The sequence below is a fragment of the Podarcis cretensis genome (genome assembly GCF_951804945.1).
Source record: "Podarcis cretensis genome assembly, chromosome: 5".
Classification (NCBI taxonomy): Eukaryota; Metazoa; Chordata; class Lepidosauria; order Squamata; family Lacertidae; genus Podarcis; species Podarcis cretensis.
In genome coordinates, this window is record NC_137174.1 from 14,277,874 (window position 1) to 14,290,809 (window position 12,936).

At 46.8% G+C, this 12,936-nt stretch overlaps 1 protein-coding gene across 1 annotated transcript in view; it reads right to left on the reverse strand.

Annotated features, from left to right (window-relative positions):
• Nucleotides 1-12,936, reverse strand: part of NFKB2 (nuclear factor kappa B subunit 2) — an 89,521-nt gene that overhangs the window by 60,639 nt on the left and 15,946 nt on the right. The window contains exons 2-4 of the mRNA XM_079975132.1: nt 12,498-12,545; nt 2,376-2,447; nt 917-984 (exon numbers count right to left, since the gene is read on the reverse strand). Coding sequence (XP_079831258.1) covers nt 917-984; nt 2,376-2,447; nt 12,498-12,545 — 188 coding nt within the window. The remainder of the gene's footprint in view (nt 1-916; nt 985-2,375; nt 2,448-12,497; nt 12,546-12,936) is intronic.

Below are 12,936 nucleotides of genomic sequence, written 5' to 3' on the forward strand. Positions count from 1 at the left end.
ATCCGTTCCGCGAGTCTCTTCGTCTTGCGGTTTTTTCGTCTTGCGAAGCAAGCCCTTTGACAGCTTAGCGGATTAGCGCTATTAGCGGATCAGCTGATAAGCAGCTTAGCGGATCAGCTGATAAGCGGCTTAGCGGCTTAGAAAAAGGGGGGGGGAGGAAAAAAAACCCGCAGGAACTCGCAAGACATTTTCGTCTTGCAAAGCAAGCCCATAGGGAAATTCGTTTAGCGAAGCACCTCCAAAACGGAAAACCCTTTCATCTAGCGGGTTTTCCGTCTTGCGAGGCATTCCGTCTTGCGGGGCACCACTGTATCTACTTGCACTTTGAAATGCTTTCGAACTGCTAGGTTGGCAGGAGCTGGGACCGAGCAACGGGAACTCACCCCGTTGAGGAGATTCAAACCACCAACCTTCTGATCGGCAAGTCCTAGGCTCTGTGGTTTAACCCACAGTGCCACCCGCGTCCCTAAATATAAAGGTAAAGGGACCCCTGACCATTAGGTCCAGTCGTCATACGAAATATATGAGGCAGCTAATGCCTAAAAATCTTTTTTTTTCATTTAAGAGAAAAAGATATTCCTAGCCTTTGGCTTATCTAACTATCATCTATCTATCTATCTATCTATCTATCTATCTATCTATCTATCTATCTATCATCTATCTATTTCAAAGCATGCCAGCACCACCAGCAAAACAGCTACAGTACTCAGGGCCCAAAATCTCAGCTAAAGCATGCATGACAGATGACCATCCAACCTCTGCTTAAAAACCTCCAAGGAGAGCCCACCACCTCCACAGGGAGACCATTCCACTCCTTCACAATTTCCCATTCTCCCTTCCCCCCCATATTTTGTTCTCTAACACTTCTTTTCTTACAAAGAAATCCAAACATTTGCTTGGGGACAAACCGACTCACCCATGAATGAGCCCAAGCTGCAGATCAGGCTGAAGAAACAGCTCTCTGGAGGGAATGTACCACACTTGCTGTTGGGAGAACATTGAGAAGGTATCAAAGCATGTTATCTCATAAGATCAGATAAGGAGAACAGTCCCCAGTCAAATACTGTATCACATGAGGCCTTAGTCCTCACAGTGGCATGCAGACAAAGTTTTCTGTTCAGATTTTCCTGGATCTTATATTCTGGCCTGGAATTTCACTCTGACCTAGTAAATAAAACTCTCAAGAGAACTAAACGGTCATGTAGTTAGGACAGCTAAGATTATGTCAGAAGATTTAAATAAGGAAGGAGGGGCAATGTACAATTCAGCAGTGTTTAAATTGTAATTAATTTTACTCTTGCATATTATATTCTTTGCATGCAACAGCCACATTATATTTTCCTTTCTCAAAGATTCATTAATTATAATGTGTTGTTAATGTTATCTTATTTGATAATAAGAATAATAATTTTATTTACACCCCACCCTCCCCAGCCAGGACTGGGCTCAGGGCGGCTAACATCAAAGTATGATACATTAAAAGCATAAATCAAACAATTGATTAAAATACAGCTTAAAATCAAATTTGGAGCAGAATAAAATCAGATGGCAACCCACGGATTATATCTATAGGGGATGGGAACATTGAGTGCTCACCAGGCCCAACTGTCTGTGCTTACGTCTTTTATAAATATGCTTACGGCTTTTATAAACTGAGCAGCCAGGACCATATAACACCAGTTCAAAAATACCTATATTGGCTCCCAGTACGTTTCCAACCACAATTCAAAGTGTTGGTGCTGGCCTCTAAAGCCCTAAATGACTTTGGGCCTGTATACCCAAAGGAGCGTCTCCACCCTCATTGTTCAGCCTGGACCCTGAGGTCCACCTCCGAGGGCCTTCTGGCAGTTCCCTCACTGCGAGAAGTGAGGTTACAGGGAACCAGGCAGAGGGCCTTCTCAGTAGTGGCACCTCTGTGGAATGCCCTACCGCCAGATGTCAAAGAGATAAACAATTACACAATTGATCAAAGACATCTGAAGGCAGTCCTGTATCAGGAAGCTTTTAATGTGTGGTGTTCTACTGTGCTTTTGTATATTCTGTTGGAAGAAGCCCCATGTGACTGGGGTAACCTCATCGGATGGACAGGGAACAAAAAATAAATTATTATTATTATAAGCCCCAGCAATCATCTGGTCAAGCAAGCTATAGTACAATTTAAGGACACACTCCAGCCAGGCAAAAGCATGAGAGGAGGATGCAGAGCTAGGCTGGTGAGGAGAAGTTGTGGCCTGGGAGAGTCCTGAAGGCCAGTTGGATAGGAATGGAGGGCTATATTTGGCCTGAAATTTCACATCCCTGGCCTGCAAGGCTCTTCTGAATTCCAAACATCACCCACCAACCTGCCCCAGGGAGCAAGGAATAGCGTTCCTTACCTGACAAGAGGGATATGATCCAACGTACAGCAGAAAATAGGGCTATCCAGCTCACAAGATTGATTATAAATCCTGCAAAGGAAAGCAGAGCGCATAACATGAAGGCTTTGCACCTCTGAACAATGCAAACAATTTTTAAAATCTTTTTTCCCCCCAAAGAGGAATAACAGAAGAATAAATTTGGGTCAATTCAGAAAGATGCCATCCTGTCTAGAAACAGCCCAAACTCCCCCAAATATCACTTAGCATCGAATTCTATGGGCCAGCAACAAAGAATGACAGGTGCAGTAGATTTCCCAAATACGGAGAATACAAAGAAGAACCAGGAAGCAGCACACTCACCAACTAGATATGTATTCCCAAGGACAGATATTCTGCAATGCCACACAACAGCTGGGAAAGCATGGAATTCTGAGAATCCCAATTTTTTGTTTAAAAACGTTATATCTATCCCCATGAAGAATGACTCTGAAGAGCAGCTCTTTTCAAATTTGCAACCATTGAATGCAGCAGGAGAGCAACAACATTAGGGACAAGGCCGGATTCTGAAGACCCAAAGACTTCTCAAACATATAAACCTAGTCTGAGGCCCTTATCTGTGTGTCCCTCCCAGAGAGGTTCGGTTCACCATTGGTTGATATCCTAAGTGAAGCTTGCCCAGTGCTGACACTGACATTTTTTCCTGTACCACAAAGCCTTTCCTCTTCATGTGGGTATTTTGGTGGAAGCTTGGTGTTTTTTAAAACTTGCCTAGATACTGCTCTGTGTCAGGCAAATAACACCAAGCATAGTGGTCTGGTTTAGCACTCCCGGAAGCTCTAAAAAACAAAACAAAACAAATGCTCCTCTTTCCTCAGACATCTTATTGGAAATACAGATCAGATGCAGATGAGGGTGGGGAGCATAGCTGTCAACTGTCCCTTATTTGGCGGGAAACTCCCTTATCCCAGTGCCATGTCCCGCTGCTATCCCGAATTGATGATGTCCCTTAAATTTCCCAGGTTTCATGCTCGCCTGGCTCAGGAGGGAAGCAGCGGCTCGGGGTCCTCCGCCGTGAGAGAGCACTCGCACGAGCTGCCGCGTCTCCGCCTACACTTTTCCCCCTCAGGGGCGCGTCGTGAGGAGACGGGTGGCGGCGGGCGGGCAGGCAGCCCCTCTCTTGCGAGACTTCCGCCGCGCTGCCAGGGGAAGCCAGAGGTGGCAGCGGCGACAGCGACTGAGGAGGCGGCCTGAGAGAGGAGGAAGAGGAGGGGAGGGGGAGGGATGCAGAAGGGCAGCGCTTCAGTGGCCGCCGCTGCACCGCATCCACCTCATGCTGGGATCGCGGGCGGCGTGGGCGAGAGTCTCTCTCCCTCTCGGGCAGGGAAGGGCTGATGGAACTCATAAGCTAAGCAAAATCCCTTATTTTGGCTGCTGATCCCTTATTTTCGAGGCTGCTGGTTCCTTATTTTCAAATCTGTAAGTTGACAGCTATGGGGTGGGGGAGCCTCCCTTTCAAAGGCAACAGAGGCAGGCCTTCCTGCAGCTGGTTCTAGAAAGCGGAAGTGAGCCACCAGTTCAACAGACTCCAAATGGCCCAGAGGAGGGGAGAGCTTTCCCTGGAATAGACATGACTCATGCACGGGTTTGGCCAGAGGATGCAACCATTCCCAGAAATTGCAAGGTGGCTTTGCCCTAAGGGGGAAACCTCAAGGGGGGAGAAGAAACAAAGCCGGACTTGCTGAAACTGGTCTTCCAGTTTCTTGAAAGTCTTTTTCCCCATGAAAGAGACCTCTGTTTCTTTGTCCCATTCACTAACGGGTGCTTTCCTTTATCATTTTGATGGCTGCGGGACTGACCTTACCTTACTGGTTGAGAAGTGGCCGAGGGTGATGTGTGTTTGTGTTTAAAGGTAAAGGTAAAGGACCCCTGAGAAGTAAGTCCAGTCGCGAATGACTCTGGGGTTGCGGTGCTCATCTCGCTTTACTGACCGAGGGAGCCAGCGTTTGTCCGCAGACAGTTTTTCCGGGTCATGTGGCCAGCATGACTAAGCCGCTTCTGGTGAAACCAGAGGAGCGCACAGAAATGCCATCTACCTTCCCACCGGAGTGGTACCTATTTATCTACTTGCACTTTGACGTGCTTTCGAACTGCTAGGTTGGCAGGAGCAGGGACTGAGCAATGGGAGCTCACCCCGTCACGGGGATTCGAACCGCCAGCCTTCTGATCGGCAAGCCCTAGGCTCAGTGGTTTAGACCACAGCGCCACCTGCGTCCCGTGTTTGTGTTTAGTTCCCATTTTTCCAGTGCTCTCCAATTCCAGATTACTCCATGGCATCTTCCCCTGGGCTTTAACTGGTAGGGAGGCTGGCTACCAAGCCCCCGAGACTGGCGCATTTGTTGGTTTTGCTTTTAACCTAAGTCTTTCCTGTTTTCTAATCCATCTTTCCACACTGATGTATTTTAAAAGAGAAAAGGACTTCCCTTAAGAAGAATTAACAATGCACATCTGTCAGGAGCACAGCCTCTCCAGTTTCCAGAAAGCTCAGCCAAGGACATCATGGGGTTTTCGGGACAGGCATTCACTGCAGAATGCAGTGGAGAGATTATTTGTAAATGGAAGAAAAACACATCTGCAAAATCCCTTGGCCACATCAAAAGATACATAAAGCATGACAAAAACCCTGCACTCCATGCATGCGAATTTCACCAAAGTCCCCTTTGGTAATATAAGAATGCAATTTCTTTTCTTATGAATGGGTGAATAATGGTCGAGGGAAATAAATTTTCAATGCATTAAGACACAGAAGCAGATTCTCTTTGTGTCACATCTAAAGATGAAAAGAGGTGGAAGGAACATTCTTTCATATGTGGTGGACTTGTAAAAAGGTAAATGAGCATTGGGAAATGATCCATAATGAATGGGAAAAATTGTTCAAAAGTACGTTCCAAAAACCACCCCAGTCCTTCCTGTTGGAGATAATTCTGACTGAAATTTTCAGGTGTCAAAAAAGGTTATTTATGTATGCTACTCCTGCGGCCTGTGTTTTGTTAGCCCAAAAATGGAAAACGAGCGAGGTCCCAACTAAAGAAGAATGGCAACTTGACAGAATATGCACAACTTGCAGACTTAACATATAGAATAAGAGAACAAGAAGAACAAATGTTTAAAGAAGATTGGAAAACGTTTATTGAATATATGGGAAATAACTGTGCACAACTGAAAACGCTGGCAGCATTAAGATAAATTCAACAGTGTGAATAAGTTTTGATGGTTGCAATAATGGAATGCTGAATGGTATAGTTTTTGTAAAATATGCAAGGATTTATGATATGTACACACAGAGCTTCCCAAGACGAAGCTGGCACAGCCAAGCATCCAGCTACACTTGCTTTCACCCTGCAAGATGCTAAAGCCAAAACAACTTGTTCCATATGGGGTAAGAATTTGGCTTCTACACCACCTGCTCATTACACAGGTGAGGGAACACCTTTTAAATAAAACACGGAACCAAGAGAATTGCAGCAAGCGTCAGCAAATCCAGTTAGGGACCTGGTTTAGGAACTATTGCAATAGGACGGCCTTGCCAACAGAACCAGAACCAGTTAGAAAAGACTGCCCAGAGCAAATTTGTAACGAAGCTTACATAGGGTTTCCAACACAGCGCACAAAGAATAATAAAACATAATAATCAAAACAATTTGGGTCTCAATAAAAAAGGTGTGATATATATGCAGTAAATAAATGATACAGCTGAATGGTTTTTAAGACGACCGATTCCCTAACTTCTCAGGAGTTGGAACTAATTTTGAACGACAGGATTCCCGGAGGAAGAATGAGGAGAGCAGTACAAGGGTTTTCCTGATTGCATTCATTTGGAAGGACTGCCATGCAAATGATTTGCAGCAAAAGACTCGGATATGCAATCATAGAATTGTAGAGTTGGAAGGGACCCTGCGGATCATCTAGTCCAACCCGCTACAATGCAGGAATATGCAGCTCTCCCATACGGGGATCGAACCTGCAACCTTGGCATTATCAGCACCACGGCCTCTAACCAACTGAGCTACTCAAGCAAAGATGTCTTGAGAGCATTACTGGAAAATTGGGGAGGGGGAGATCAAGAATGTAGACACCCCCATGCTTGATCCCTTCTCTTTTTATCCTCACAATAACTCTGTGAGGTAGGTTAGACTGAGAGGCAGTGACAGGCTCAGGCTCACCCAGTGAGCTTCATGGCCACGTGGAAATTTGAACCCTGCTTTCTCTCAGGTCAGGGACGCGGGTGGCGCTGTGTGTTAAACCACAGAGCCTAGGGCTTGCAGATTAGAAGGTTGGCGGTTCGAATCCCCGCCACGGGGTGAGCTCCCGTTACTCGGTCCCTGCTCCTGCCAACCTAGCAGTTTGAAAGCACGTCAAAGTGCAAGTAGATAAATAGGTACCGCTCCAGCGGGAAGGTAAACGGCATTTCCGTGCGCTGCTCTGGTTCACCAGAAGCGGCTTAGTCATGCTGGCCACATGACCTGGAAGCTGTACGCTGGCTCCCTCGGCCAATAAAGCGAGATGAGCGCCGCAACCCCAAAATCAGCCACGACTGGACCTAATGGTCAGGGGTCCCTTTACCTTTCTCTCAGGTTCTAGTCTAGCAAGAGACAGGCACTGCCGGGAATATTTTCATTTGAACCAGCTCAAAAATGTGCAGGTTAAAATGGCAAATTCTCTCCTAAGCCTCACCCCATCCCCACAAAACCAGACAGATGACATTTGGTGTCTCTCCATCTCCTTCCTAAGCTCTCTTTTGTTTACACCCTGAACTTATTTAAAGGCAGGAACATAAACAGTGGCAACCTCCTTCCTCCTCTCTGCTTCCTTGACCTTCCCCAAACCACAGCATTCTTGGCCCAGCTCAATATTATAATTCCCCCCCCCCCCGTTTATGCAACAGAAGCAACTGAGAAAACTTGGTGGATTCATTTCCAGGGCAAGTATGTGCATCCATATTTTATATCAGCTATTTCCCAGCTGGAAATGCGGAATCAAACTAAATATAAGTCTTTTTCTTGGCTGAAACGCTTGGCCACGAAGAGCTTCCAAGAAACACATTCTGCTATCTCTCCGACTCATCTCCCAGCACACCCTGTTAACTTCTCCGGAATGATTTTCATCCTTGACTACTTCTGAAAAAAATGCAAGGGCAGTTGTGCCGAGGTTTGTGAAAAATGGGGCAGAATTGTGCTCCAAATTCAACTCAAAGGGAGCTAACAGAAGCCTTTATAATAAAAATATTGGCTGCATCAAAACTAATTCTAAAGGCTTTTATATACAAATAAAAAACAACAACCAACAAGTCAGTGCCAGATCCGAACCCCTGCACAAGCCCAGTTGCCAAACATAATAGACTGGGGTGTGGACAATTCATTGCTGTCTTCTAGTTGCATGGGAGGGGATCATACTGATAGGTGAAGGGATAAGGTCCATCTCTCCACAAGCTGCCTTGCGGTGAGAATTAGGCTCCCCCACCATGCCTATAACTAATTAAGGTGGAATTGGGGACCAGTTTTTAGCCTGAGAGCCATACTTCTGGGCAATTTGCTCCTTCTGGGCAATTTTCTGGTATCCACATGCCAATGGTGGGTGAGGCAAGAGGGAAAAGCGGGAAGAGCATTGGACATAAACTTTTAGAAATCATAGAATTGTAGGGTTGGAAGGGACCCTGAGGATCATTTAGTCCAACCCCCTGCAATGCAGAAATATGCAGTTGCCCCCTACAGGTATCGAACCCGCAACCTGGGCATTATCAGCACCATGCTCTAACCAAATGAGCTGAGCCACCCTTTTGGTGTCTAGGGGCACATTTGTTCAAATGATAATAATTAATACGGCTAGACGAATGCTCCAATAGTTGGAGCAGGGACACAGCCTGCAAAGTAGGGGGTCGGACTAGATGACCCCCAGGATTCCTTCCAATTCTACGATTCTATGAAATAACTAGCATGACAAAAATGGAGCAGAGATCACTTTCCTGGCATTTCCCACTGGAGCTATTTGACGACTTAAAATAACACAGCAGCAAAAAAATGAGAAGTCTCCAGAGAAACTGACTGTTCTCCAGCGGAAACGAAGATTTCCCATGCCAAATTTTCAGCCGAGGGTACAAATTGTCATCGTATTATGCTGAATAGAATTTATGTGCTTTGTAATGGCAGAATGCTGAAAAAACTGTTCACCCGGTCCTATTTACCTAGGAAAGTAGCCCATCTAGAAGAGGAAGAACTCCGACCCTAAACCTTCTCTGTTTTGCAGGACGTCTTCAGGAGAAGACAGGGCTAAGGAGTAAACCCTACACAAATCTGGAGTGAGGACCCTAGGGCGGTTGCATGGAGCCTTGTATGCCTCCTTCCGGCAACTCCTGCAGCCAAGCTGCTGCCAAACATACTGCTCTACTTCCCTTTGGACCAGAGAGTGGGGTCTTGTTTGGCAGCCCAGGACCTCCATGCACACTGCCCAGGATTGCACCCCAGGAAGGTCCCTTGGGTGCTCCTAATGTAGCGGTTTGACTTCACCCCCGGTGGAGCACTCCATTGTCTTTCAAGACACACGGATGCCAACAATTCTGGAAACTGGTTCTACCAACACCCACCTGCAAGGGATATGGGGTCAATTCATGAACAAGGCTAGCTCGAGGAATTTTGGTGCCCAAAGTAGAACATCTAAGTGAAAACACCACCACCACCACCATTTCCATCATGAACGTGTGTGAGACTCCAAGAGCACAAGTCTCTCACTCTCCCGCCCTTGACGGCACCCCAAAGCTGCCACCTGCCTCATCTTAGAGCAGGCACCCCCAAACTCCACCCTCCAGATGTTTTGGGACTACAACTCCCATCATCCCTGACCACTGGTCTTGTTAGCTAGGGTTGATGGGAGTTGTAGTCCCAAAACATCTGGAGGGCCACATTTGGAGGGTTGATGGGAGTTGTAGTCCCAAAACATCTGGAGGGCCAAGTTTGGGGATGCCTGTCTTAAAGCATATGCATGCGAAACGTCCCAGTTTCAATCCCAGGTAGGGTTAGGAAACACTCCTGTCTGAACCCTGGAGGGCTGCTGCTGCCCATCAAGCTAGATGGCCCAATGGACTCAGTCAGCAGAAGGCAGCTACCTGGGCTCCTAAGAGCCCCCGTGTTCAGAGAGCAACACGTGGGATATGGGTGGGGAATAAAGTTTCGACAATTTGTGAAAAGGGTGTTGGAGAGAGTAATGGCTGAAATGTGACGCCACAACACTTTGGTTCATCAGGACTTGAGGCCAACTGGTACACTTCCTTCTGTTTCCTCACTATCCTCCACTTTCCATGCGATCTCTGCCCTGCTCCATTTCCACTCTCTAAAATCCTCTGTCTGGGCAGCTTTCTGTGACTCTTTGCTTCCCCTGATAGGAACAGACTCTCCACAGCCACAGAGCAAGAAGGAATGCAACACACACAAGTCCACACAGGTGACCCCCTGCAGCTGGATTCTCTAAGTTGGGGGGGGCAGACAGTAGATTGTACCAGCTGGTAGAATGGACTTTGCAGATCAGCAAGGATTTCTGAGCCTTATTTTTTTCTTAACAATAGCAGCAACAACAAACAGACTTAACATTTCCTACCAAACTTAGCTGAAATGAAGGAAGGTAAACAAGGGGTAGACTTTTGTGCCAAAGGACTGTGAGCCCAGTTCAGTTCTGGTGCTGAAAATAAATTCCTGGGGTCTGAATGCTCTTGGAGACACCCTCTTGTTTAATTCTAAACACATGCATTTTGCAGCTGGCTCCCATGGACTGCAAGAAGATCAAACCTCTCCATTCTTAAGGAAATCAGCCCTGAGTGCTCACTGGAAGGACAGATCCTGAAGCTGAGGCTCCAATACTTTGGCCACCTCATGCGAAGAGAAGACTCCCTGGAAAAGACCCTGATGTTGGGAAAGATGGAGGGCATAAGGAGAAGGGGACGACAGAGGACAAGATGGTTGGACAGTGTTCTCGAAGCTACTAACATGAGTTTGACCAAGCTGCGGGAGGCAGTGGAAGACAATAGTGCCTGGCGTGCTCTGGTCCATGGGGTCACAAAGTCGGACACAACTAAACGACTAAACAACAACAACTGGTTGGTAGGTCTTTGGAAGGTGGGGTGTCCTAGTGAGAAAGAGCACCTCCTGTTCCAAGTGCAAGGCAAGGCCTTTAAAGTTGCAGGATGCCAGAACTGTTGGATGCATGCAATTGTCCCTAGCATGCAGAGGTTCCTAGGTTCAATTCCTGGTGGCTCCAGACAGGGCTAGGAAACACTCCTGGCTGAAATCTTTTAGATAAGGCCCACAGAGAGACACAGAGAGAGATATGCATATCCACGTCTCCTCTACATGAACCTCTGATCCCGACCGCAGCTTTGGGTTAAAAAATAACTTTAGTCCCTGCCCCAAAATTGTCCATTGATTGGGACCCTGCTACAAAATTTTAAGTGCTACATTAAAATGGGGGGAGAGCTTAGAAAGTGTAACAATATTTTTTATATTCATTTTTAGTCAAAAAGGGCATTCCTTTCATATAATAAATGGAGCTGCACTGTGGGCATTAAAATTGTACATATCCTTATGTACAATAAATACTTTAATGTGGAGGGAGGTTTGTAAGCAGTGAAGCGGAGGGAGTCAAAATATTGTTTTCATGCTATGCTTTGTAGCCAGTCTATGTTGCGTCTCTATTTACTAACTACTTGATCTATTCACCATGAAAGCCTATTGGTTCCTCATGATGCTGACGTATCCTGCTGAGAAGTTAAAAGTTCCCACAAAGAGAATCACAGAGTTGAGCAGGACCCAGAGTATAATCTAAGTCCAACCCCCTGTGATTGCAGGAATAAGCAGTTGTCCCATACAGGGATAGAACCTGCAACCTTGGCATTGATCAGCACCACACTCCAACCAGCTGAGCTATTCAGGTTCATAAAGACTAAGACTCCAACCCCTCCTTCCTTTAGGATTTGGAGCCTTTAAGGATTAATGAGGTCCCTTTTCCAGCCAGGAGGGCAGTGGCGTAGCGTGGGTTGTCAGCACCCGGGGCAAGGCAAGTAATTTGCGCCCCCTAACCCGTGGATTTGCACCCCCTAACGCGTGGATTTGCACACCCTAACCCTAACCCCCAGATGCTGCACCCGGTGCGGCCGGCCCCCCCTGCACCCCCCACGCTACGCCACTGCAGGAGGACTGGACCCACCTACCTGTCAATCCTCTTGACATCATGACGATGTCATTTTCCTTCGCCCTTGCAGTTTCAACTCAAACCACATGGGCAACGTCACACGTATTCGCAAGCGCCAGCATTCTGCTAATCAGAACCACCTGCACATTGCACTCCCTTCGCCGGCACAGTTTGAAATCAAGCCACTATGACTGGATGGCTGATCCCTGCAAACCACACCAGGCATCATTGTATATGGCAGTGTTTCCCAACCTTTGGTCTCCAGCTGTTTTTGGACTACAGCTCTCATCATCCCTAGCTAGCAAGACCAGTGGTCAGGCATGATGGGAATTGTAGTTTGAAACAGCTGGAGACCAAAGGTTGGGAAACACTGGTATATGGCATCAAGTGTAGGGAAAGTGGGCAGGGCTTGGGCAAAACAATCTGAATTACGATACCTGCAGGTTGGAGGTTCGCCGCCACTTAAGGTGAAACTGTCTAGCATGCCTCCTTTTTTCTCCACAAGCATGAAGACCACCAAGTGGTGGTTTTTTATTTTTAAACCCTGTAATGCAGTGGGTGGGTAGACTCTGTGCTTTAAATAGCGGGCTACGTGCACCATGCAATTGTTGGCAAAACTGCAAACTTTCACATCTTCAGGCTTTCATAGTTAGAGTTCTTTAGCTACTTACATCATCTAGGCGGCCGACTTTGGGTTGAGGGGAAAAAATGAAAAGACTATGCAAGCACAGAGTCTAAGTAAACCGTACCATCTTGCGCTTGAAATACCAGATCAAGGTCTTTCCCCTCCTGGCTAGAAGCAGAATGCAAGCAAATGAGCAAGCATATTAGAACCAGCCCAGGAAAACCCACACAGACAGGCAGAGTCACCAACAAAAGCCATGGTGCAAAGGGAGGAAGAACTCTTACCAATTATGGACTGGACAGATGTGATTGTTGGACAATGCCATGGCATACCTGTAGGGAATAAAAGAAAGAAGTGAAAGAAGTGATCGTGTCTGCTCTCCTCAAACACCCAACGACTGCTTCTCAGTTCTCTGCAGCCTAGGAGCAGCCCCAATGCTCAAGCCTCCATTAAGAATGCACAGTAAACAAGGTGTTCGGGCCAAAGGTGGGAGGCAGTCTTCAAAAACTCCTGCCTCCTCAACCACTGATTTGGTGCATAGCCTTCAGCAAGTCATTTCTCTTAACCTTTGCTGCCCATCTATAAAGTGGTAGAGATTCTGAGGCAATCTGGGTCAAGCTGCACTGCAGTTCAGCCTAAGCAACCGAGTAGCATCCTCCATCACACCTGGAGGCAACAGGTGTGTTAAGGATAGAGCACCAAACCAGCACACAACTTTGACAC